This window comes from Wyeomyia smithii, chromosome 2 (genome assembly GCF_029784165.1).
Source record: "Wyeomyia smithii strain HCP4-BCI-WySm-NY-G18 chromosome 2, ASM2978416v1, whole genome shotgun sequence".
Classification (NCBI taxonomy): domain Eukaryota; kingdom Metazoa; phylum Arthropoda; class Insecta; order Diptera; family Culicidae; genus Wyeomyia; species Wyeomyia smithii.
The window spans coordinates 114,864,413-114,892,277 of record NC_073695.1 but is presented as its reverse complement, the minus strand read 5'-3'; the positions used below and the strand labels follow the sequence as shown (position 1 = coordinate 114,892,277).

Below are 27,865 nucleotides of genomic sequence, written 5' to 3'. Positions count from 1 at the left end.
ATTTGATTGGGAAATTTCCCAACACATTCTGATACATACCACATCCCGGGTAAATCCCTCTGCTCTCCGGCTGTTTATCGCTAATATTCATTCAACCAAAAATATAGCAACCGATACTATATCCGTTCTTCGGAGGCTGTTTCCCTGAGATGGGCTGCAGCAGTTGAGATGTTGTTTTTTTCTCAGCCAATATAAATACCTGGCTGTGACGACTGCTAGCGTTTAGTTCGTTCCCATAACCGCATTAGGCTGCACAGGTGCTTGCCCGCCTCTGAAGTGTTGTGCTGTGGAGAAGCAGTGCAGTGACGTGTGCCGTGTGAAGCGTGGTTCGTGGTTCAGTAGATGCCGACGCGTTCGCGACGTGTGTGCCATTCGATCAATCTATTCGATAACCTCGTGTCCAAGTTGTAAACAGTGCACCACGATATTTGGAGGACATGCACTTAACCGATAACTTTGAACAAGCTTAATGAAACGTGAGATCTTATAATATATAGTGCAATCATTATTTTTACGATCTGTCCAAGACAGTTAATTTGAATAGAAGAGAAAAATAGAATCGAACGTGCATTATCCAAAAACGTTTCACAAAGTGCAGGTGTATCAACTGCGGGTAGTTATGGTTGCGCTCAAATGGAATTCGCGCGAGAGAAGACTGATTACCTCTCGGTCAACATGCGTTGAGGTCGCTTGTAGTTATTGCCATACAATGTAGGTAACATAAATAATTACCATTGATCTTGACTGTTGTGAATGATCGCACAAATGAATAACATTGAGCATATACGTATGTAGCGGAGGCCGCCTGCCACCGATTTAAAGATCTGATGGATGAATTGTTATCATATATAGATATTATGATCTTCTCTTGCGTCTGCTCTTTGTTAGACACTGTTTTAGTTCATCCAAAAATTTGAAGAATTTTAAAATATTCCAAATTAGTTTTCATAAGGTATTTCAGCGAAAATTTTATTATTAAAATAAATTTACCGGTATCTGATAGATTTATTATTCAGACACATATTAACATCTACATACGAATGAACTTTTATAACAAATACGATAAAATGTGGTGATAAAAAACATAAAATTGCCGGTTACACCTGAAAGTCAACCAACGATAAGAAACATTTTCAAAATATTCCTCAGTCAAAAAAGCAGTGCAAAATGCAATGTCACTTGAGGACGTTTCCTTCGATACATCGGAGAACTTTCTGATATTCATTAAACATGATAATGACACATCGTTAAGATCGGTACTTGAACCTGAACTGTTCCGTTCGATGGTGCCACGAATTGGTTAAGCTGAAACTAAATTTTTATGCGCTATCGCAACGAAGCTTGCTATTGATAATGCTGCTCTAGACGGAGGCTGGTTTTTTGATCATGTGCTAATGGAAGACCTTGCTGCCGGTGATTCTCCACATTTGCAATGATGTCTGTTGCAGCAGTAAAATTGTTGATGTGTTTAACTTCTCAACTCACTATATATCATATTTGCATATGCTTGGTTTTTTTTACTCTAGTACGCGAGAAATTATAGCTGCTGCGGTTAATCGTTTTATTAATAAATATACTATTCCAAATATACACCTTGAAATTATGGGGTTGAACATTACAAGTGGACTGTAGATTGAATCGAATTATTTATCGCCATTTGCACGAGAGTCATAATTTTTTATTACTATCATGCGGACAAATCTTGCACATGAGTAGAAAACGGTCAATTAACCTAATCGTGTTCAATCGCACATAAAGCAGTAACTCCTGCTTTGAAAAAAAAGACCGCTTCAAATCAACAATCATAGTATCTCCTACCGATAAGATCAACGCGCTTTAGTGTCTTCAGCAAACTTGTTTGTTTTGATATTTTTACTAAACTTTGCTGAACATATCCAAGTAATATAAAAGGTAGTACAGAAAAGTCCAAAAAACTAAATGAAAGGGGCTACTGTCAAAGAACATTGTTTAAACATTTCACAATATTGATGCTTTTAGAACCGTGACTATGCCCAGAAAGTACAAAACGCTATTTCGAAATTTGAGATGGCGACTTCCAGTTTGCAGAAAGCTAGTAAAGTAAGTTTCCGTAAGCAGGGTGATACGTAGAGGATAAAAAATGATGCCTAGAGATTGGACCGCATCGACAAATTTGACACACCATTTGTACCAAATACTTTTTTAGGGAAAAGGGTGAATCGATATTTTCCGGTATTCTACAGTGTTAACCAGTGTTTACAACGATAACTATTGGTTGTCTGATTATTGGATATTTTAGGAATATCTGAAATGGGTGATTTTCAGCGATTTTGAATTTTTGTACAAATATTTCTAGAGAAACACTTAAATAGTTCAATCCGCTTCTACCTATTTCTCGATCGATCGTTTATTCCGTTCGCTACACCTTGATGTAATAATAATATCTCAGTGGAGAGTCCAAAATACGTTAGGAAATGTGCTGAGGCTATTATTAAATTGAAATTTTATCAAAAACATCGATCGAACAAGATAAGACCTTCTGAAATCTATCTATATAAAAATGAGGCTCAGGCTTCATTCATTCTTTTGATTTTTGCTCACATTTCCTCCTCTACCTGTCAAACGCCTAGGAGAACTACACTGTCTCTCAACCATATTTAGTCGTATAATATTTCAATCGCAGAACACATTTTTACTCTTACTTATTTTCACCTTTACTTTTCGCGTGCGAGGGATAAACACTTGAACGAGCAGCTTTCAGTTACTAAACGGGAAGTTGGTCGAAAACAAACCATGTAGGTTCACATTGAAGTCACATCCTAACAGATTTTAAATTTAATATTGGAGGAAGATTCATAACTGGGCGAAGAGGCTCTTTTGCAAGAGCGGCTCAGAACCGCTCACTCACCATTCCGAACCGGCTCATATGAACGGCTCATGGTTCACACTAATTCACGAGCGTCGACAGTTCGTGTTGTCTCGGTAAACTTCAGGTTCGTGCGACCTCATCAGTCCTGGTGCGTTCAAAGAACCGTGGTTCTTTTTCGTGAGCCGTTCGTTCTTTCGCTCTTTCCTAAGAATTGGTTCATATGAACGGCTCCTGAGCCGTTCGCCCATCCCCACTCACCATGAGTGCGTATTCTGCAGAATGTTTGATTTTATGCTGTTTTTGTCGCACCCCAGAGCGATGAGAACCAGTGATGGAAATGAGACGAATATTATGCAATCGTCGTTTAATCTCAATCTGCACAAATTCTGACGTGTTACAAACCACGACTAAACTTGAATCCTCTCAACCCATAATAGAATGATGATATGGTGCATAGGTTTCTGGGTGAAAACAGACACATGATTAGACTACATCGGCTCAGAGAAGCGACCCGCTCATTATGTTTGTCTTTCCATATGTCGGTCGTTAGAGGAAGAAAGGATAGCAACAGGAGAATATCATGTCGCCTGAGCAGCAGCAGACGTGTGGTGCGGTGAGAGGGAAAGTGTGGGGGAAGGGACTACTTCGGCGGCGGTTGAGTTGAGCGAGAGTAGGAGAGCCTACATTGTCGATTTCTTTCTTTTTCTGACAAAATATCTTATTCATTTGTCATATGAGTACGAATATAACACGATCTATCCGCTTTGTGTAACAGAGACGAATAACTTCATATACCGAGTTGTGCATATTGAGAACAACGTGTTGTAGTGTGCACTAATGACAAGAAATACATCGTAGAAAGGAAAGCAAAATGCCGACACCGATACTTTGTTATTCGCATACTAACGACGATGTCAACGCATCTTAGGCTTGCTTTAGGTATATGTAGTCAAACTCGATAGAGGTGTTTTTTCCCATCGCTGATAAGAACAGTAATGCAACCCAATAGAAGCAACTTCCGGGGTTCCTCAAGGTTCTCACCTGGGCTCTCTTCTTTTTATATTATACGTGAATGACATTTCCTTTCTTCTGAAATCAATACCTGTGCTTGTATACGCTGACGACATGATGCTCTTCATAGAAATAATCAATGCAGAAGACTTCGAAATATTCCAGAATGAAATTAATGTATTCTACACTTGGTGCAACAAAAGTCTATTGCAACTCAACATAAAAAAATGTAATTCAATAGCCTTCAGCAGAAAAACAGTAACACCACCAACAGACATTTTCTTAGGAAACCAACCAGTAGAAAAATGCAAAATCGTAAGGGACCTAGGCGTAGTCTTAGACTCCAAACTTACGTTCATTGAACATTATAACACAATTGTAGTTCAGTATATATTTGTGACAAAGTTTATCTCCCACCACTTGACGAAAACCTGTTGTAATTGTTTTTGCCCTGATGACGAGGAAATATATCTTCGAAACGTTGGCCTAGACAAAAAAAAACTTGTTTGAAAGCAACTTGTGACCAAAATTGCCATCATTGACCCGAATTATAACACAATAATCAACAAAGAAAATACACTAAAGTCGCTTTTTACAAGGGGGATACGTGCCGCGTAAATAAAACTGCGTGAATTTCGGAACCCGCGTTAAAAAACCGCGTAAATTCCGGAATCCGCGTGAAAAAAAAATTGCGTACATTCCGGAATCCGCGTAAAAAAAACAGCGTAAATTCTGCATTCCAAGTAAAGGGAAACCGAAATCCGCGCAAAAAATACCGCGTAAATTCCGGAATCCGCGTAAAAAAACCGCGTAAATTCCGGAATCCGCGTGAAAAAAAAAATCGCGTAAATTCCGGAATCCGCGTAAAAAACCAGCGTAAATTCTGCAGTGAAGGGAAACCGAAATCCGCGTAAAAAAACCGCGTAAATTCCGGAATTCGCGTGAAAAAAGCCACGTGAAAAAAACCCGCGTAAAAAGCTACCTTAGTGTAGTATGCTGGGCTTTATAAAACGCTTCGGCCATAGTTTTCAAGACCCATATACAATCAAACTATTATATGTTACATACGTCCGACCAATTGTACTGTAGCATTGTATGGAATCCCTATATTGTTACACATGAAGAACGTATTGAATCTGTCCAAAACAATTTTATTTGTACGCGCTTCGTAAGCTAAATTGGACGGCATTTCCCTTACAAGCACTCAAAGAACGCCGCGAACTTCCAATGCTTTACTTTATCAATGACATTATTTCTTAACGCGTGCAATCTTCTAAATTATTATCGCAACTAAATTTTTATGCACCCAGTTGTCAATTAAGAAATCGTAAAATATTTTCGTAAAACTCTCACAGAACTAACTACTCGAAAAATGGCCAAATAAATCGCATGATACGTCACTATAATCAGCACTGCGAAAATATCTACATCACTATGGGCAGAAATCAAATCAAAAAACGATTGACTACTGGAAATAATGTATTGAATATAAGAAGACATTGTATTATTATAACTGTAGTCTACATTCATGGGCGTAGCCAGAATTTCGATTAGGGGGGGGGCAAGTTCTTCAAAATTTTAGAAGTAAAAAAATGGTATTTTGAAAAAAAAAATAATAATAGTAGTTAGTGATCAACACGGATTTGCTCGATACTTTTGCCGCTGCAATGTTCTTAGTGGATCAACTGAAAAAACGGTGCAATTCCACGCAACAAAGGGCAAGCATTTCAATCAATTGTTTTCGATCTGGCTGATACTTTACACTGCCCGTAATTCAAAAATTGGCTAATACGCCATTTTTACCAAAAGGACAAAGGATTTTGGCTAATATCCAAAAAAATGAGGAATTGGCTAATATCCAATATATTTCAACCTGTGGCTTGTACACGAACCAGTGTGTTATTACTGTGATTTGTTTCGTCTAACTTTCGAAAGTGTGTGTGCATCAAATTTTGCTTTTTTTACGAAGACTATTCGATGCAACAAGAATTTATTTGCAAAACTCAATTATCAAAAAACGTGACTGTTTCCTTCTGTCATAAATATTTACATTTTCAGAGATTCTATTTAGCTCTTTGATTACAAGTACCTAATATTAAAGAGAAGAAGAGTGGACTCGCAGCTTTTGAAAATTACAGCGTGGTGAAGGGGCTTTTTTCCTTGATTCAATAGCTCGAGCCTCACGTTTCCGCAACGGTCTAATCGGTTGCACGAAACAATTGTCTCGTCGTCCTTCTCGTCCTCACTTGTGCTTCCGTATTGTTTCATTAACGTTTCTAACGTATGCGTTAAAAAATGGACTTTTTTCGTATAGTGGTAAAAATCAACTAGGACAGATAATTGAGTTTGATAAATTTCCTATGGAAGGTAATTATGTTAGCTTACTTGCAAAAAAAAACTACGCTCTTGCGTGCGGCCTTCCGGCATAACCGGAACATTCGCCATAGTGGACGAAAACATGTGTGTAGGCATGTTTTTTAATCCTTTTTTCGTTTTATTTATCAATTTCTCCTGTAATTTCGCGACAAAATTGTTGAAGTAGATTTTACGCTTCGGGCTTGTCAAAAATCCTCGATGAGACGCATCTTGGGAACGTTGGGTGGGTTCACCAGCTTGGGTACCTTATCGACATTTAGCTGTCCATCTCCTCAAACGATCACCTCGAATAGTGAGCCGACTCTAGATCCGGCCAAAACACCGTATCTTCGGCCTTATGGTATTTTTTGGTGTACGACGCAACATCCTGCAGGTATTTCGTACTATAATGCCCTACCAGTCGTTGCCATCCAGGGTGAGACAGGTCTCGTCGTGCATCACCACCGCCACGTCGTGAATTGCCGGGAAAATCGATTTGACCATCTCAGTCGAACCACCTTTGAGTTCAGACGCGCTTGTGTGGCGCTCCTGTAAATATTTTTATTCATTTTAACTTTGTTTCAAACAATTCTATTGACCCACGCGCGCTCTTGTGTCAGCAATTTTAAGTATTTATTCAACACCGCGTAGAAATAAGTACGTAGTAAGTTAGCGGTGATGTTTTATTTGAAGTAAAATCACTCAGCAATGCGATTTGTAGTCTGGAAGAAAACATTAAAAATACTCGATCGCAATCAGAGTCTCCTCCTAGCTTGATGGAAGAGTTACTTGATCAATCAGCAAAATTAACAGAAGGTTGGCGAATGCTCGGATCAAAAAAAGTGTGGCGTGCTGACTGGACAGATTACGACAAACGTAAGTTGCGCCGCGTTCAGCAGCAAAAGGTTAAAGATAAAGCCATAAAGCAGAGAAAAGCCAATAAAAAGTATTGGAATCTGAATAACAAATCCAACATTACACGTAACCGCACAAGTAATAACAACCGGAATGATCTACCCACACACAGCTATTACAACTACAACACCACCAAAAATATTGACAACAGCAACATAAACCACAACGTACCTTCATGTAGTTACCAAAATTGCGACAGTACGAGGATCAATCAGACCAACCATAAACCTGTAAACAATTCTCTCTCGGATAAAGAGCTACTAGCAGCTGCAAAAACAACATTTTCAAAGCCTCCGGTACAAACACAGCATGGTATTAGGTTCCAACGTGGTGAAGTACTGAATCCATATCCAGCAGATTGTCAACTTCCACAAGTAAACCTGGTTTCTGCGATAGAGCGTTCCGGTACTTCTCCAATTACAACACTCGCCGGCGCTGCTTCAATATCAACGTGCAACCATTTCGAAAGAACCGTTCTTACCCCAGGGATTACGTCATCAACCTCCGCTGCAAACGTAAACAACACATCACGTTCCCCGGCAAACATGTGTCATGTTTCATCACAACGATCAGCTGGAGGTGAGTGTAACTCTTGCCGCCAACTCCAAGGGCCTAATTTTCTTCTGTATTGATGCGCACCGATAGTGTAAGCGAAAACTTAACGAGTAATTCAAGACGTGGCTCTGAAGAGTTTGTAATTTGTTGCCAGAATTTTACCAGAATGAGTAGTTCAAAAAAATTGATATTCTTAGTAAAAAGATTAGTGGTTGTATGTATTCAATCATTATAGGAACGGAAACAAGTTGGTCTGAAAGTATAAAGAGTGAGGAGGTTTTTGGAAACAGTTATCAAGTATTCAGAAGCGATCGTGATCTTTTGTTAACTGATAAAAAATCTGGTGGCGGTGTACTAGTAGCCGTCAAGACAAAGTTCGATGCAGAGTTGGTCCCAACGATAAAGTATAAAGAATTTGACGTTGTTTGGGTCAAAACTGTATTAAACGGTCAATGCCACATTTTTCGCATCAGTATACTTCCCTCCACAATTTGCAAAAAAAACAATATTATGAATTATTTTTAGAAACCGCCAACTCAGTAATTTGTAACTCTGACACGGAAATTAAAATTCATATATACGGCGATTTCAATCAAAAAGATGCAGACTTCATCAAGGACTGAGATAACGTATCACTGTTGCTTCCTATAGTAGGAGATAACGAGGCACTACAGCAAATTTTCGACACGACCAGTCAGTTAGGATTATATCAAGTAAACGCAATACAAAATGAACTGAACTGTTTTTTAGATCTCTTGTTCACAAACTGCACTGAAGATTTTAGCGTAGATAAAGCCGTTGATCCTCTATGGAAAAATGAGAAATTTCATACAGCCATTGAGTATTCATTGAACATAGATAGCACTAGATCACGTCCCAATGATAGTGAATTTGAGCATATGTATGAGTGCGTTTTGAACTGTCCTACAGATCAGACGTTTTTTCGGTTGCTTGTGGACTGGTCTTTGACTGCCTATAGCTTCAAAGTTTGTGTTTTGTCAGTGTGTCTTTTAAAGACTACCTGAAAGTTATTTCTCATCAGTCTTTCTCAAGACTACCTACTTTTGAATTTAACATTTGTTTTAACTTTTTTCGTATCACCTGAAATGGCTGGACGGAAAAAGAAACCTCGCATCGCTGCGGGGAGGAAAAGAGAGGCATCTCTTTCTGACACTTCGAGTGTCTGTAGTGACAATCCTTTTGATATTTTGCCTGAGCAAGAAGCTGGTGAAATGGAAGTTACCAATAATGAAACTATACAAAATATAAAATCTTTAAAAAAGGAGAAAGTTCCACCTATTGTGGTAACTATTTCTTCTGAATTTAATATATTCAAAAAGGAACTTTCAACGTTTGTTTCTGACGTTAAAGTTACCTATCAAATTGGCCGTAGAGGTGAATGCCGCTTATTCGCCGACTCAGTAAAGGGTCGTGATCGTCTTGCTCAGTATTTAACTGACAAGATGTACAAATTTTTTACATATGACACCAAGAACGCCAAGCCGTTCAAGGTTGTCTTGAAAGGTCTCACCAACGATCAAACCGTTGATGAGATCAAACTTACTTTAACAGAATTACTTGGCATAGCCCCTACCCGAGTAATTCTAATGAAACAAAAATCACGAGGCGAAAACAGTCAGAGAACTGGAATTTCCCTAGTTAATTATTTAATTCATTTTAACCGCAATGAGGTTATAAACTTAATTTTTTTTGAAAAAGCACATGCTTTGTATAATGTGCGTGTAAAGTGGGAAATTTATAGGAAGTATGGCGGAGGTGAAAAGCATATCACCCAATGCCGTACTTGCCAACGTTATGGCCATGGTTCCAAATTCTGTAACATGGACCAAAAATGTCTTAATTGTGGAGACTCTTCTCACAAAAAGGACACATGTCCTGTGAAAGAGAGTAAAAATTTTTTCGCTGTGCGAATTGTAACGGCAACCATATGTCAAATTTTTATCAATGCCCAGTCCGTTTAGCAATTGTTAAGGCAAGGCAAGGTGAACAAAATTCAATTTCTCAATTAAAACCAACTTCAAAACAAAATTCTCCAAGCGTACCAGTGACGCATAGTTTACCTACTCCTTTGCATACCCGTTTAACTTATGCACAGGTTACAGGTAGTTCGAACATTATACCGCCTAGTGTTGGTAGTTCGAAAATGACCGTTAATATGGGTAAGCAAAACACGCTAGAAAATAATTGTACACCTATTACTCCAGCTAATATTGCTGCCGAAAATATTTTTTCTAATGTCAACTGCCTGGGGCCTATTACGGCAGGTAAACTTTTTTTTTTGCAACAGGCAATGTTCGATCTTATGAACGCCATGTTGCAGGCAAAATCAATGTTTGAAGCCATTCAAATAGGCACAAATTTTACTATTAAAATTGTTTCTAATTTAAAATTAAGCAATGATTTTAAATAAAACAATTAAAATATTAAATTGGAATGCTCGTTCATTGAAGGCCAATGAGAATGAGCTTTTTAATTTTTTAACAGTAAATAATGTGCATATTGCAATTATTACTGAAACATTTTTGAAACCTAACATAAAATTAAAATATGATCCCAATTACGTGGTTCATAGATATAATAGGATTCAGGGTTCCGGCGGTGGAGTTGCAATTGTTATTCATCGCCGAATCAAACATCGTGCTCTTCCCCATCTTGAGACGAAAGTTATTGAAACTTTGGGAATTGAAGTTCAAACTGAACTTGGGATTTTATTTATTGCCGCAGCATACTTACCATTTCAATGCACACGCGAGCTCAAAAATTATTTTAAAGGTGATTTACAAAAACTCACCAGAAATCGTTCGAAATTTTTCATAATCGGCGATTTTAACGCTAAACATCGTTCATGGAATAATTCTCAAAGTAATTCCAGTGGCAAAATTTTATTCAATGATTGTTCTTCAGGATACTATTCTATTTTGTCTCCGAATAGTCCTACATGCTTTTCTTCTGTAAGAAACCCTTCAACAATTGATTTGGTGCTGACAGATCAAAGTCATGTATGTAGTGATTTGATCACACATGCTGACTTTGATTCTGACCATCTTCCAATAACTTTTTCTTTATCACATAAATCAGTTTTAAACCCTATGAGCTCTGTTTTTAATTATAACAAGGCTAATTGGGAAAGATACAAAACTCATATTGAGAGAAATTTCAATAATGAGCTTGATTTGCAAAACGAAGTGAATATTGATTCCGCTTTGGACGCATTAAAATGTGCAATTGTTTATGCCAGGAATTATTCTGTTCCAAAGGCTCAAGTGAAATTTGATTCATCAATAATTGACGAAAATCTTCAACTTCTAATTCGTTTGAAAAATGTCCGCAGACGTCAATATCAACGTTCTCGTGACCCTGTTTTTAAAACTATTTATAAAGATTTACAGAAAGAGATTAAACATAGATTTACTCTTCTGAGAAATCAAAATTTTGAGACTAAAGTTAAAAAATTGAAACCGTATTCAAAACCATTTTGGAAGCTGTCGAAGATTCTTAAGAAACCTTCAAAGCCTATTCCAGTTTTAAAAGATGGTGAACGTTTTCTTGTATCCAATGAACAAAAGGCTCAAAGACTTGCTCAGCAGTTTGAGAGTGTTCATAACTCAAATTTGAATTTTGTGAGTCCAATTGAAAATGAAGTCACACGTCAATTTGATTTAATTTCTTCCCAGAATTTTTTACCTGCAGGAATAATTGAAACTAACTTGAATGAGATTAAATCAATTATTAAAAATTTCAAAAATATGACAGCACCTGGTGACGATGGAATCTTTAATATACTAATCAAACATCTCCCTGAGAGCACAATGGAATTTTTAGTGAAAATTTTCAATTGCTGCTTCAAAATTGCATATTTTCCCAAATTATGGAAAAATGCAGAAATTACTCCCATTTTAAAACCGGATAAGAACCCAGCTGAAGTTTCAAGTTATCGACCAATCAGTTTGCTTTCTTCAATAAGTAAACTGTTTGAGAGAATTATTCTTAACAGAATGATGTCACACATCAACGAAAAAATTCAATTTTTGCAAATGAACAGTTTGGATTTCGCCATGGGAGTTGTGGAATAACTCATCAATTGCTCAGAGTTACTAATATGATACGAGCTAACAAATCTGAAGGTTATTCCACTGGAGCTGCTCTTCTAGACATAGAAAAAGCATTCGACAGTGTTTGGCATAAAGGTTTGATTGCGAAATTGCAAACTTTTAATTTTCCAATTTTCCTAATCAAAATTTAAAAAAATTATCTTACTGATCGAACTCTGCAGGTTGTCTATCAGAATTCAAAATCTGATAGATTTCCTGTCAGAGCAGGTGTACCTCAAGGTTCAGTCTTGGGTCCAGTCCTGTACAACATATTCACTTCAGATCTTCCTGATTTGCCTCCAGGATGCACAAAGTCATTGTTCTGCGATGACACAAGCATTTCCGTAAAAGGAAAAAGTCTTCGTGTCATATGCAGGCGATTGCAGAAAAGTTTAGATATTTTTTCTTCCTACTTGCAAAAGTGGAAAATCTCTCCCAATGCTTCTAAAACTCGAATGATAATTTTTCCGCATAAGCCTAGGGCTTCTTTCCTCAAGCCAAACAATAATCACGTTGTCAAGATGAATGGGGTTATTTTAATTTGGTCCGACAAGGTTAAGTACTTGGGACTAATTTATGATAAAAAACTTATTTTCAAAGAGCACATTGAGAGTATACAAGCCAAGTGCATCAAATATACGAGATGTTTATATCCTCTCATTAACAGGAATTCTAAACTTTGTTTAAAGAACAAACTTTTGATTTACAAACAAATTTTTAGACCAGCAATGCTTTATGCTGTACCGATCTGGTCAAGTTGCTGTTCAACAAGGAAGAAAACGCTCCAAAGGATTCAGAATAAAATTCTGAAAATGATTTTGAAGCGTCCTCCTTGGTTTGGTACACTCGAATTACATAGACTTACTGGTGTTGAACCATTAGAAGCTATGTCAAATAAAATTATTAACAATTTTCGACAAAAATCGTTGCAATCCTCAATTGCTACGATAAGCTCTCTTTATAGCCAATAAGCTAGTTGTAAGTTTACTTCCCCTTTTCTGACAAGTAGGTTTAAATCCCTACGAATGATAAGTCCTAATTGCGAAAGCAAACAAATCCTAACAATTAAAATTACAAATTTCTAACAGTGTTGAGAAGTCACCATTTGTGATTGGACACACATACTCATTATTTACTAATATTTATCATAAATACTTAAGCTACTAACAAATCCCCCCCCCCAAAAAAAAAAAAAAAGAGTATATGTATGACTTTAAATAAGCTAATATAACAGAAATCGACCGTAAACTCAGTGTAGTCGACTGGCAATCACTTTTGCGAGGCAAAGAGGATATTGAAAAAGCCGCGAATACGTTTCTCTCTCTATTATACGAAATTATAAATGATACAGTTCCTAGGACGAAAAAACGCACTAACTTTTGTTTCAAAGATCCCGTATGGTACACGCAACAGATCAAAAACTTGAAAAACAAAAAACAGAAAGCCCATAAAATGTACAAACACCATAAATGTGAGACCAATCTGGAACGATACAAGAACATATGCAGCGAACTAGATGCAGAAATCTCATTTGCTTATGAGAATTATAACTCTAGGGTAGAAAGTAATATCAAATCTGATCCAAAGCAGTTTTACCGTTTTGCAAAGGAAAAAATGAAAACTAATAATTTTCCATCACGCATGCATTTTGAAGGTAACGAAAGTACCGAGTCTCAGCTTATTTGTAACCAATTTGCGAAATTTTTCCAGACCGTTTACAAAAACCCGGATGAAAATAGAGATTTTAACTACTTCACGCATTTACCTGAATGTAATATAACCGTTCAAGAAATATCAACATCATTAGAATCCCTAGATGCAACTAAGGGTGCTGGGCCAGATGGAATTCCACCATCTATGCTAAAAACATTTGCTTCTTCTTTTGTAAAACCACTGTTTTGGCTTTTCAATCTTTCAATCAAAACAGGTGAATTTCCTTCCATGTGGAAAAAATCATTTCTCATCCCGATCTTTAAGTCAGGTAAACGCTCTGATATAAAAAATTATCGCGGCATAGCAATCATCTCTTGTATTCCGAAACTATTTGAATCAATCGTTAATAAACGAATTTTCGAACAGGTGAAAAATAGTATTACAATCAACCAACATGTTTTTTTCAAAGGAAGGTCCACAGCTACTAATCTATTAGAATTCGTTAATTTCACACTCGCTGCAATGGATAGAGGTAACTACGTTGAAACATTATATACCGATTATAGTAAAGCTTTCGATAGAGTCGATATAACATTACTGATTTTCAAACTAAAACGCATTGGACTAGATAACCAACTCGTGAAATGGATTGAATCTTATTTGACGAACAGAACACAATTTGTCCGTTTCAAAGGCCATCTCTCTGATCCAGTGAAGGTAACATCTGGAGTTCCGCAAGGATCACATTTAGGACCCTTACTATTCCTTTTGTTCGTTAATGATGTAACCTTTTTACTTAACCAGATCAAAATTTTAATCTATGCCGACGATATGAAATTGTATATGGAGATTAAAAACCAGTCTGACCTCGAATTGTTTCAGTTGCAGATCAATACCTTCTATACTTGGTGTCTGAAAAGCTTACTTGATATAAATATTAAGAAATGTAATGTCATATCATATACAAGAAAACTTTCAATGCAAACTATGAACTATTACATAGGCCAACAACTTGTAGAGAGATGTACTAAAATGAGAGACTTAGGAGTGATCCTCGATTCGAAACTCACTTTCGTGAATCATTATAACACAATAATCAACAAAGCCAACAGTATGCTTGGTTTTATTAAACGTTTCAGTTATCATTTCAAGGACCCATACACAATAAAAACTCTTTTTGTGAGCTATGTTCGATCAATATTAGAGTACTGCAGTATAGTTTGGTCCCCATATCAAGAAGTTCATATCAATCGTATTGAATCAGTTCAAAATTTCTGGTTTTTGCATTAAGAAAACTCAATTGGGCATCATATCCTCTCCCTTCTTACGAATCTCGCTGCATGCTTATTAATATCGAAACTCTGAAGAAACGACGAGAAACAACCATGATTACCTTTGTAAACGATATGATCACACAACGTGTTAATTCACCAAATCTGCTGGAAACTCTTAACTTTTATGCTCCTTCTCGTCCTTTAAGAACGCGCAATATTTTTACTATTAATAATTACCGGTCACTGTACGCCAAACATGGACCAATTAACAGCATCATGAACGCCTACAACAAACACTGCGAGATTATAGACGTTACCATGTCCCGGAACGTATTAAAAAGCGCATTACGTGCTAGAACTCGATAGCTTAAGATTAACGTATACATTAGAATTGTAGTCTACATTGATTGACGAAATAAAATTTAAACTCTTATTCAGGCGCCGCCGCTGCGTCATTGCCTGCAGCTCCGAGACTAGTGAACGAGTATTGACCGTCCATGTTCGCCAAGCACTGTTTGATCGGTTGCACAGACCTCCAGGCCAAGCGCACGCAGCGATGTAGCCACTTTTACCTCAGTCTTACCTCTTCAGTATCCTTTGGAGTTTCTTGTCGCTCAGGGTCGGCTTTCTTTCAATGCTCTGATTGGTGTCCAACAGTGCCTAGATGTTGTAGATGCCGGAACGGGCGTATCCGGTGTCCACGAACTGCCGCACGATGTCCGTTTTCGACGCGGCGGGGTACCGTTATTTAAACACGCAAATGAATTTTTTTCTGATGACTCGTAATTTAGTTTCGTCAGTGCGTGTAGAGATAAACCCATGAAAAATTGACAATTTTTGTCCATTTTTTGGCGCAAACGTTATTAAAGTTATGGAAAAAAAAATTCTGCACCAATTTCAAAAATTAGGGGGGGGGGCAGCGCCCCCCCCTGCCCCCTCTGGCTACGCCTATGTCTACATTTGCTTGACGAAATAAATAAATAAATAAATTCTAGGAAATTCGCTTCACTGGGCTTCTGCTCTGTCAAATTAAGAGCGTTACTCAGTAATGTTGCTGCCGTTTTATTATAATTCAGAGTAAATTTGGTTCAAAAAAATTTACTCAGCTTATCTTGGATACAATAGTATCAGCAATCACAGTTAGGCTTGTAATTCTTCTCAACATGTGGAAAGAGTGGAGCTGAAAATTATCGTGCACTTTTACCCCTGTATGAGCGCTGCGTGCAGCGATGTTTTGCACCACACTACTCTCTTTTGCTTCGTGCTGTGATTCTGCCGTTCGCAGCTGCTCACACCACAGCTGACCGAAACAAGAATAGTGAATCACTATAGAGAGAATATACAGAAGTACACCAAGGTGCGCACTGTTGAGAGACGGTGCTGCTTCAATTTTATCACTTTCAGAAAATTTACGTGTACATATTCGGTGAAATCGTGAATTTGGCGAAAAGATGAAAATCGTTTTTTTTTTGTTGGATACAATTGAAATTCATGATATGTCGAGCAAAATAATGCTCTTTCATAGTTGAATGGAACATATGTTCAAAATACAAACGAATTAATAAAAAAAGATGAGTTTGAAATATTTTTTCCATGGCATTTTCGTGAAAACATGAAATGTCAATTTAGTTTTTTTTTCTGCTCATTCATTAGCTGTAGAGCTACCGCTGGATTTTTTTTTAAATCTACGTTCTATGAACATCAAACTGTAGGACAATTTGAACTATTAATAAATCTCCTCCCTCAACCGCTCGGACAATCCGTAATTTCTGCCCAGAAGTCAATGAAATACACAAACAAAATGTAATAGATATGACACTTTTTGCACTACTCAGGAAAATAACAATTTAATTGAGTTCATAAAACTATACACATGCCATAAGGACTCAAAGCACAAATGTGAATTATATTTTCAATGCACTTTCTACAACTAAACTACATTATTCTGGACTTAAAATTCTTTTGAAGAATTGTGATAAAATCGAATCCTCTCCCAGATGGTCTCGAGGTACGATGCTGGCCTAACAAGCCAGTCGTCGTAGGTTCGAGTCTTGGCTCGGGAGAGACTGTTAGTGTGAATATGATCGTGGCGCTAGCCCCGCAATTGTCCTGTACACTAAATAGTCGGCTGCGAAGTCTGTGTATAAATAAACAGAAGGTCAAGTACCGAATCGGAATGTAGTACCAAGGCTTTGCTTTTTTGCTTTGATAAAATCGAAAAAGAAAGTACGAGAAAACCGAGTGTGAATTTGGCGAGTAGATAAAAACGAATGTTAATAAAATCGAAACAGCACTGTACAATAGAGAACACATGTTTTTTCTCGAAGGGAAAATGTGATGCAGAGTGTATTCGTGAATTTTTTTTATATATTTTCAATGAATTATTACTAGATTTACTCGAGGTGTTTGGCGTAATTTATTATAAATCAAACATTTTTTCAGGGTGTAATTTATTATAAATTAAAATTGTAAAGCAGAGTTCGATCGAGTTGATCGACACACAAAATGCAATCTACTTTCTTACCTTGATGCTACCGTCATTCGATAAACGCTCAAGAGACATATTGTAAAAGCACTGCAGTGAGCTCTGTTGTGCGTAATGTCCTTTTGCGTGAGAAAGCTCTCAGGGGAGATATTTCAGACTCCACCATTTTTTTTTCTGAAAACTCCTCAGATACACACGATTTGCTGCTCCCTCCAAGCAAGTGCGTCGATTTGCTTGCCAGTGGGAAAGCAGTAGTTCTCGCAGTGAAAGATATTCTCCTTCACGCTGTTGATTCTTTGAGGAGAAACGACAAGCCTGATCACAATTGTTTTCCTACAATGAGTATGATGTTAAATTTTGCAGTAGATGTAGTGGTAAAATTCAAAAAGTAAAGTGTGTTCGGAACTGTAGATCTTACGGACACTGATTCATGGAATATTCCGAGCTAAAATTCGAATATACGATAACTGAATTGAAAGACTAGCATGGCAATACGAAGCAAACTGGGAGCAATATATGTTATAAAGTGTGTGACGGTCGAAAATTAGTCAACTTCAATTTGCAGTATTATTTTTACGTGTATAAAAAACCTGAACACCCCTCGTTTTAAAGATGTGTGTGTTTAATATCATACCTTATGTTTGATTGTGACATTTGCTCTCCAGTTGTGAAAATGGCGTCGAAGCTAGAGAAGAAACGCATCAAAATTTTACTTGCGCATCTCGAAAATCAGAACTACTCGCACGTCACCAACAGCGTGATGAAAGTGTTTGGAGAACATTTGTCTTCCTGACAGGATCGGGAGGAAATCAAAATCCAAAGGCCGCAAATACGACAAAAAGAGTGGCCAGCAGTTTCGAGCGGAATTCAAACCGTCTGAGATTTCGCAAGCAAGCTGAGAGTGTCGTCTACAACTGTGAATCGAGCATAAAAAAACGAGCCGAACTGTCGACTTACATGAAGCCGCTGACTCCAAATCATGACGATGAGCAAAACAAGTTGTTCAGACAACAATCGCGAAAGCTGTACGTGAAGATGCTGATGAAGTTTGATTGCGTGGTACAGGATGATGAAACTTACGTCAAGTCAGACTTTAAACAGCTTCCTGGACACGAATATTATACGGCAACTGGAAGAGGAAAGGTGGTAAAGATTTTAAAACGAACTAAGCTGTCGAAGTTTACAAAGAAATATCTCGTGTGACAGGCCATATGTTCCTGTGGTTTGGAGGGCAACATTTTCATCGCGAAATGTTCCGTCAGGCAGGAAATTTATGTGCAAGAGCACCTGAAAATCGTCTGTTGGCTTTCTTCAAGCAACACAGTTGTTCCGTCCTGTTTGGACCGGATTTGACATCTTGCGTGGTATGTAGTATACCGCGAACAACGTCCAGGTGGTGTCATGAGACATGAATCCTTCCGACACACCAGAGCTCCGCTCTATAGAAAAAAATTCTAGGCTATTGTCAACGAAACCTAAGAAAGGCACGAAAGACAGTTGTCAACGAGCTAACGGCTAACTAGCGTTCTGCGGCAAGCAAAGTGATTAAGGAGGCCGAACAAAACTTAATAGAAAGAGTCAAGAGAATGGTCCGGCAATTCGCATTCGCTAAGCTTGAGTCAATATTTTTTATTATTCTGTACGAATTGAACTTGACGCAGATTGATTTTTTGATGAAAAAACTTGCCGGTTTGCACACATTTTTGTTTGGCCAATTTTTGACCATAACACCCTATATTCATGTATTTTGGAATCGCAAACTTGAATGAAATTATATACAAATGTCTAAATTTTAACTAACATAACTGTACCTTGACGTTTTTTCATTGTCAGCTCAGTTCATTTGATTTTGTTTCTCTCGTTTTTGTTCTGCTTCGGAAGAGTGATCACACGCTACTATTCCGTAGAGTTACACACTAGAAAATTGAAATATTGCTCGTTTGAATAATATAATTTACAGGGTTGACATGAAGTTTTAAATGTCTTACTTTGTTGAATATATATGTCATTCAAAGTCCTGACTCCTGTTTTTGCAAGACTTACCAAAGTGAGAAAAAATTCGCTAAATGGAATATTCAAAGAGCCTATCGATCTGTGCGATAATACACATCTGGCCGGGATCTGTCTTTAAACGGACCAACAACTTCATAAACATTCGTCGAGTATGGAAATTGCAGCCGCTAGGTAAATTTGCCTACTAATTGCGTGCTACTGGCGGAAATCCTAACGACACAAAAAATAACCGGTGCGGGTGCAGTATAAATTACTATAGACGACGGTAAAACCGTGCATCCATTATCACTGTGATTTATCAGTCGCGCTAACAGTGGCGATAATAACTTATCAACATGAGGCGCGACTCAGCAGATAATTCTCTCCTGTTAGTCGATTAGTCGCGCTGCTATTAGTTTGTTAGTTTTGTATAAATTATAACTTACCCGGTTTGTTTTGAGAGGTGCCTTCTAGGTAAGACCTTGTATTTACGATATTTAGTAAATTTCATCTAAACTTGTAACTGACTGATTAATATATCCTCGGAAGTGAACGAATTTAAATTGCATAATAATCTTTGGTTTACTTCCAGATCAGTTTCACTGGTGTTGTTGTTAATCTTGGCTTGCGTTGGATGCAGTGGACAAATAACACGAAGATTTCCAGCTGATTTCCGGTTTGGTGTTGGATCCTCGTCCTATCAAATCGAAGGAGGATGGAACGAGGGTGGCAAGGGAGAGTCCATTTGGGATCGGATGACACACCGGTATCCGGAGAAGATCGCAGACGGCAGTAACGGAGACGTTAGTGCGGATAGTTATCATAATGTAAGTTATGTTTTGTATCGAATTACTGCGATCATTTGTGATAGTTAAATCTTGCAGTCTAAACGTTGATAATATCGTTCACAGTGGCGTCGTGATGTCGAGATGGTACGCGAGCTAGGCGTTGATATCTATCGTTTCTCACTTTCATGGCCTCGCATTTTACCGAGTGGGTTTGTTAACAGTGTTAGCAAGAGCGGAATACGATACTATAGTGGCCTTATTGATGAATTGCTCAAGTATAACATAACTCCGATGGTGACATTGTATCATTGGGAACTACCACAACGATTGCAGGATCTTGGAGGTTGGACAAATCCAGAACTAATTACTTACTTCATGGACTATGCCAGAGTTGCTTTCGAACAGTTCGGCGATCGGGTTCAGCTTTGGACCACCTTCAATGAGCCATGGCATGTTTGCGAACAAGCGTATGGAATCGATTTCATGGCTCCGGCACTGGATTATCCCGGAATAGCTAGCTATTTGTGCGGACATAATTTACTGAAAGCTCATGCGGAAGTTGTTCATATGTACCGTCGAATTTTTTTCCCGAAGCAGCATGGATCAATTGGTATTACGACCGATATCTCTTGGCCGGAACCAATGACTAACAGTGAAGAAGATCGGGCTGCTTCTGAAATTAGTTTGCAGTTTTACGTAAGTTAATGATAAGATGTTTGAATTGTTTTGAAACGATATAAACGCATAATTTACTATTGCAGGTTGGCTGGTTCGCGCATCCCATTTTTTCGGAGAGCGGAAACTATCCACAAGTTATGATTGACCGGATAGCTGCTTTAAGCAAACAGCAGGGCTATTCTCGATCACGGTTACCAAGATTTTCCCAGGAAGAGATTGAGCGAATTCGGGGAACAGCAGATTTCTTTGGAATTAACTCATACACTTCGGTGTTAGTACAAAAAAATGATCGAAATAATTCAGCAAAATTCCCGGTGCCCTCGTTCAACCATGATATGGGAGTTGTGGAATCCAGTGATCCAACTTGGCCCAAAAGTGGCTCTGTGTGGTTGCATGTGAGTTTTTTTTCTAAATTATTTAGCATGCTCGTGCCGGTTATTGTTTTTTTCAAAAGGGTTAAACACAATTGATAGGTTGCGGCTGCGTTTGCGGTAATTTGACAGTTAGTCCATACATTGTCTGTCAAATGAATGTCAACGCAACGCAAACGTATCCATTGTGCTAGAACCTAAATCGTTCAAGCACTTAGACAAGGCGATGTCTCTCTTACTTGGAGATTCGCACATTGATAGAAGCGATTGGATAGTTCCAAGCTGCAAGTCCAGTTAAACAAGTTTTAACTTTATTATTTATTTTTTCTGCAGAGCAGTTAATTTGTTAATTTGTGAAACTCGATCATCAAACCGATATAAACTGAAGAAAAAAAAAATATATGCGTGGCTCTCGTTATCGTTACTGCGAAACAAGTTCGAAACGCCATTTGCATATCGAGTCTAATTGTTTTTGATTATTTATTTTGTCCGTCATTTCGATCCAGGTTGTGCCTTCTGGGATGAACAAGTTACTGAACTGGATTCGAAAGGAGTACAATAATCCACCGATTTATGTAACGGAAAACGGTGTCAGCGATCGAGGTGGAACTAATGATGTGAAACGAATTGACTATTTTAATTCATATCTCGAAGCGGTCCTGGATGCAATCGAGGATGGTTGCAACGTTCAGATGTACGTGGCGTGGAGCTTGATGGACAGCTACGAGTGGAAGGCCGGATTTACGTATGGATACTTGAATTAAAATGGTGTAGCTCCTTAATACTAATGAAATCTATTGTATTTCAGTGAGAAATTTGGTCTCTACCATGTAGATTTTACCAGTCCAAATAAAACGCGGACTCCGAAAGCATCGGCCAAAGTATATGCCAACATTGTTCGAACTCGCCACATCGACTGGAGCTACCGCCCCGCACCGGAAGTGATGATCCGTGCTCCTTCTTCGTATCGATCGAACAGTACCATCAAGGTTCCTGTGATATATTTGCTAATTACGACTTTAGCAATCGTGCTCAAGGTGATCTATAGTAGTTAGTGTAGTAGCTGTGAAATCTCAGAGTACCACTCAAGTATTTAAACCTTCTGATATTATGTAAATAAACATTTTTAATTATTAGTAATTGACGAATGGTTCTATAGAGCCAGTGCACCAATTGTTTAATTTTCACATTCCTTCGAAAAGTCTCCCACGCCCAGATACGGTCCCCCACATCATCACCGACGCGACGCTCTGGAACAGCAGTATGTTTATGTATGACGGGGGATGCTGGCTCATTTTGGACATTATGCGGCTGTTGCCAGACAAAAAAGTTTCTTATCAGAACGCATAAACTCCTGACTTGCGTGCTGCTAGTTTGGCAGTTGTAGTCTCTGTTAGTCCGTTAACCTTACGTTTTTTATACGGCTTGTATACCAGGTCCGTCGTCATGATGGTGTGGGCCGATTGATACATCTAAGCCAGCAGCGGTCTTGCAGATCGAGCCAGTCGTTGTAGGTTCGAGTCTTGGCTCGGGAGAGACTGTTAGTGTCAGTAGGAACGTAGCGCTAGTCCCGCAATTGTCCTGAACACTAAACAGTCGACTGTGAAACCTGTGTATAAATAAACAGAAGGTCGAGTTCCGAATCGGAATGCAGCACCAAGGGTTTGCTTTTTAGTTTAGCCTATAAATGAGGCTAAAGCTGACATCAATACTGATATATTGAATAAACATGGTGCGCACCTACACAACGATGATAGGTTGTATTCGAACTTATTGAACACCCTGTATAAGCGGATAGGATCTACCAGTTCAGACTACGAATACAGATAGCGAATTTTCTTTTTGCTGACTAAACTCTGACACTTGTGCTACAAAATATGTCTAAAATCTTTTTTTTATTAACTTTGTGTATTATTATTATGTACAGTAATTGCTTGATTTAAATCTGGTACAATATATTAACAATGTAGTGATTGAATTGCGGATGTTCAACCAATGACTAGAACAGATTTCTTAAAATTGCCACCAGCAAAGCTGTAATCAGCGAAACCATCGGTATTGTAATCGAGGCCATACCTGGATCATCAGGTTCGTAGTCTTCTGGGTCTGGCATGAGATCCATGTCAACGATTTTAGTCTTTACTACTTCGGCGAAAAATTTACCCGACGATTTCTGCACTCTGGTTAGATTGGGACTTTGGTAGTCTACATAGTAAAGACCAAACCGCTCGGTTAATCCAGCACGCCACTCGAAGTTGTCCATCAAACTCCAAGCAACATAGCCCTTGACGTTGCATCCTTCATCAATGGCATCGATCACGGCATTCATGTAATCTTTGAAGTACTGCACACGGTCTTCGTCTCGGGTGCCACCTCGATCACTATATCCGTTCTCCGTCACATACACTTCGGGATTATTGTATTCATTACTAATCCACATCAGTATACTGTAGATTCCTTTGGGATACACACGAAACCAGCTGGAACCGGTTTCGGGCCAGTTTTCATCCTGATATTCGACGACACCCCGGTCGTGATCGAATGACGGCTGTGGGAAGTTGGCTGTATTTTCATCGTCATTCTTGTAGACTAGATATGTTGTGTAAGTATTGATTCCAAAGAAATCAGACGAACCCTTTAACTTATTGATCTCCTCGCTGGAGAATACCGGTAGACGTGATTTTGAAAAACCTTGCTGTTGACTTAGCTGATCAATGCGGTCAATCATGACCTGCGGGTAGTTACCATTTGTCGAGTAGATTGGATGCATGTACCAACCGATCTGCGATAAACATTATGTTAAGTAATGGTTATAATACGTTTATGTAAACTCACAAAAAATTGCATATTTGTTTCTGAAGCTTCAAGATCGTCGGTTGAATTACTTCGTGGTTCTGCCCATGCAACATCCACGGTGATTCCAATGTTTCCTATTTGTGGATTATTGCATAATATTAATAATGAATGCGTTTTATAAAGAATTCATACCTCCTTGAGCCTCTTGAAACTCGTTTCGGTAGACTTCAACAGCTTCGGCATGGGCTAGAAGCAAATTGTGTGTGCAAAGGTAGCTTGGAATACCGGGGAAATTGTACCCTGGTGCCATAGCATCCCATTCGTACGACTGGCGGCATGTTTGTAGTGGTTCATTAAACGTAGTCCACCATTTAACACGGTCGCCGAATGTGGTGAACATATATCGGGCGTATTCTTTGAAGTGCCCAACAACTTCGCGATTCGTCCATCCTCCAAGCTGTTGGAGTCGTTGTGGTAGATCCCAGTGATAGAGCACTACCAACGGTGTTATATTGTTTTCTAGCAGAGCGTTGATTAGATTGTTATAGTACTCGACACCAGCGGGGTTGATTTCATTTTTGATTCCAGTTGGCATAATTCGAGTCCATGCAATCGAGAAACGATAGATGTCGACACCCAATTGCTTTAGCATTTCGACGTCACGACGCCACTAGAAAATAACCGTAGTTGGATTTGATAATCGGAGATAAGCGCTTGCCAGCCACGAGGCTAAACATACTTTCGTGCAATTTGGATAAAAAGTGTCGCTGTGTTCTTCAGGAACTAGCTTTGATATTTAATTACTCACCAAGTGATAACTGTTGCATGCTACATCACCGTTTGTTCCATCTGCAATTTTCTCCGGATGATTGTGAACTAAATGATCCCAAATGGATTCTCCTTTGCCATCCTCGTTCCAGGCTCCTTCAATTTGGTAGGCAGAAGTTCCAACGCCAAATTTAAAATCTTCCGGGAATTGTTTTTGGCTAGTTGTAATACTACATGAAGGAATTTTAATTATTAACGGTTATAATGATCCCATCAAATAACCTACCCAATGGTCACTAGCAAGGTGTACAAAGCAAGGAGCCTCATATTTGTTCTCATATGAATGAAGTATACTAATGTACTGAGCCCAATATCAATCAATTCAATAGTGTATACCGGTGATAAGAATATCTGTCGGCTTAATTAATTATCTATTGTTTGGCAATAGATGTAGCAATTTGATTATCGTAAGATTCTGATCACGTATTCCGTAACATGTGTTTATTTTGGGTAAGGTGTTTATATGACATCAAATCTTAATTCATCAATCATAAAAGTGACACATTACAAATAAGTGTGCCGATGCCTGTCTAACGGATTACGTCTTTCATTTTAGTTATGTTTGATCTTTTGAGGCTGTCAATTTCTTGAATCGGATTTATCTAGAAGGGCTTGGTATTGGTTGGTGCTTAATGTTTCTTTATGTTTAAACTAAGTTTGTTTGTAGAAAGAGGGTATTACTTAAGGGAAATCCACAGATATTCTTCTACAATGCTCTTATAGAAAATTATAATTTGATAAGCAATGATGCAAAAAGGAAAGTTCAACTTATCTACTGCGGTTCTGCAGTATATTATTTAAAGTTGATGGTACGTGATTATGGTACCACCGTTTCTTCGTGCGCCTTTAATATTATCTATAATCTGCTCAAATTTAGATGTGACAGTTTCCTTCTGATCTGTATGTTGCTCTTTTCCTCTGAAAAAAGTGAAACAGCGCCATTCTTTTTACAAGTGAACTACAAACATGTGTCGCAATCAAATCAAACAGTTAATTAACAGGATAGGCCTTCCGATGCCTAAAGAGCCACTCAAATATGTGTATCACTTTCACGGTGACACCCTGTGGAAAATCATCTCATTGTTCTTGAAAAAGCAATCATTCAACGTTCTTATACAGGGTGGAAGATAGCTCTTATAGCGCTTTCGGTACTTTTAGTACATCGTACATCTGCATGAAATAAATTAAAAATGTTCTAAAGGTTTAAGGACGAGCCATTGCAAATGGTATGTCTATGCGTGAGTTGAATGATGAATATTGCAGAAAATATGTTCATTTGAATAATCAGCTTACGACACAGCATCAAAATGTAACACGGATAGCATAAATTTAGTCCGCATAGATTAGAGCACAATTCAGAATTAAAAACTTAATAATTAACCGTTTAAGATTGATTTAAATATTTGCTTCTTATGATTTGTTTTCACTATGATTTCCTCATGAAAATCGCTATTGTTTTGAGAAAATTTCTGTAGTCATCCAACGCTGAAACTATAATAAATAAATAATTTAAATATTTTTTTCTGGTTGTTTCTCTAACGTTTGCCTTAAAGAATGGACTTGTTTTGGATGGTGATCAGGAGAAATTAGGTAGACAATTGAGTTTGATGAATTTTCCATGCAAACATGAACTGTGTTTTAAATGATTCAAGTCAAAAATATTTTGATGTGAACACTTTTCTTTTAACTAATGACAAATGTGAAATGTTGTTTTTAAAGTTAATTGAATATATACTTAGGCATACTTAGGAGTCCCATGTATGCCTTTATTTTCAATATGGGACAGGCAAGGTTTGGTATTTTTCCAGTTATTTTCAGAACAATCTTTAAATTTTCATCAAGCCATATGAAAACTTGAACAAAATTAGATACATTGACGGAATAAACTTGAATTTGTCTAAAAGTCATATGGGACTCTTATGCTTTTATGGGCAGCATAGATATTTTTGGGTTGAAAATTCAACAAAGTAAACCGCCCTTGAATGTTTCAACCTTGTTTGAATATGATAGTGGAGCTATTCTCACTGAAACCGTCCCACTAGTGACATGAGGTCTTTCAAAAAGGATATTTTTATGTCTAAATGATTGAAAGTAGCGAAAAAATGAGAAAACCACTTTGGTTAGCTCATATTGATGAACCCCTCGGGCACAAGTCGGTTAAACGGTTTTTACAAAAATTGATTTTTGAGCATGTCTTGACCTTTTTATTGATTTATTTCTCTTGAATTTGTTATTGAACCCCCTGCAACCAACACATCGTTTTCAAGAGGAATGATAGAGCTTTCATTTGAAGTAGAAAAAAATTGGCCGCCCTCTTGGATCTCGCCGCCATCTTAGATTTCATCAGAAAAACGTGCTTTTGAGCAAGTTTGCAACCACCGATTTTGAATTTGAAATCACCATTGGAAAACAGAGAAAAAATGCTTTAAGATACATCCAAAACATTAGCTAAGCAATGAGTTTACCTTGTCATTCTGGTCACTTTTCAAAATCGACCTTCAAACAGTACAACGCATGACGTGCGGCCAATATCAAATCATGCTGAGCCTGTGGTGTGTGTAGTGTATATTAGGGGCCATCCATGTTCCACGTGGACAGATTTTCAAGGATTTTGTTACTCCCCCCTTCCCCTCCCCCACAACTTCTCATATAAATTCTCAAAATTTTGTATGGACCGTGGACATCACACAGACCCCCCTCCCCAAAGTTGTCCACGTGGAAGGTGGATGGCCCAATGCCAGTGTGACTTTGGGTCTGTTCACAAATTACGTAAAGCAAAAAATCGTATCTTTGATCCCTTTTCACTGCATTCATATTGTTTATTTCTTCACTCCCACGCTCCTCCTTGAGTGCAACGTGATTTGTGTTTAAGCTTCTCTACGATTTTTTGCTAGAACAAAGTTTGGTTCCCTGTACGGAGGACAGTTTTCGCGTGTTTAGTAATTAAACAAATTAATGTTAGATGTTGTTTTTTCTACTGTTATATACTGTTGTTTTCATGCATTAAACTACTATCAACAAACTTAGGTATGGTATACCAAGGTATAGTATGAATCAAGTATATCCCGAGTAATCTGGAGAAGATTTGTGTTTGCCAGCGTAATAAAAGTAAGAGTAGAATCATCACTTTTTTGATCCCTAACAAATTCTTATCGACGAAAAGGGTACGTTTGCTACCTAACGAAATTCAGCCAATTGATTAAA

At 38.0% G+C, this 27,865-nt stretch overlaps 2 protein-coding genes and 1 long non-coding RNA gene across 4 annotated transcripts; 1 reads left to right on the top strand and 2 right to left on the bottom strand.

The window, feature by feature from the left end:
• The first annotated feature begins 234 nt into the window (after positions 1-234).
• LOC129721547 (myrosinase 1-like) lies at positions 235-22,177 on the top strand. 2 transcript variants are annotated; one of them, XM_055674248.1, is made up of 6 exons: positions 235-711; positions 19,793-20,027; positions 20,112-20,684; positions 20,750-21,061; positions 21,544-21,782; positions 21,846-22,177. In XM_055674248.1, exons 1-6 carry the CDS (start codon positions 620-622, stop codon positions 22,090-22,092), a joined length of 1,698 nt encoding a protein of 565 aa, XP_055530223.1. In that variant the 5' UTR covers positions 235-619; the 3' UTR covers positions 22,093-22,177. The 2 variants fall into 2 exon arrangements, with proteins under 2 accessions (XP_055530223.1, XP_055530224.1); XM_055674249.1 differs by lacking the exon at positions 235-711 and adding an exon at positions 19,419-19,674.
• LOC129721552 (uncharacterized) lies at positions 14,733-15,132 on the bottom strand. Its single transcript, XR_008727430.1, has 3 exons — positions 15,073-15,132; positions 14,881-15,007; positions 14,733-14,810 (listed from the first exon to the last, which is right to left on the bottom strand). It is a non-coding gene; the product is annotated as an uncharacterized LOC129721552 (long non-coding RNA).
• A 736-nt stretch (positions 22,178-22,913) lies between the features above and the next one.
• Positions 22,914-25,001, bottom strand: LOC129723329 (myrosinase 1-like). Its single transcript, XM_055677503.1, has 5 exons — positions 24,888-25,001; positions 24,642-24,831; positions 24,026-24,503; positions 23,873-23,967; positions 22,914-23,819 (listed from the first exon to the last, which is right to left on the bottom strand). The coding sequence occupies exons 1-5, from the start codon at positions 24,938-24,940 to the stop codon at positions 23,037-23,039; spliced, it is 1,599 nt and encodes a 532-aa protein (XP_055533478.1). The 5' UTR covers positions 24,941-25,001; the 3' UTR covers positions 22,914-23,036.
• Between the last annotated feature and the right edge of the window lie 2,864 nt (positions 25,002-27,865).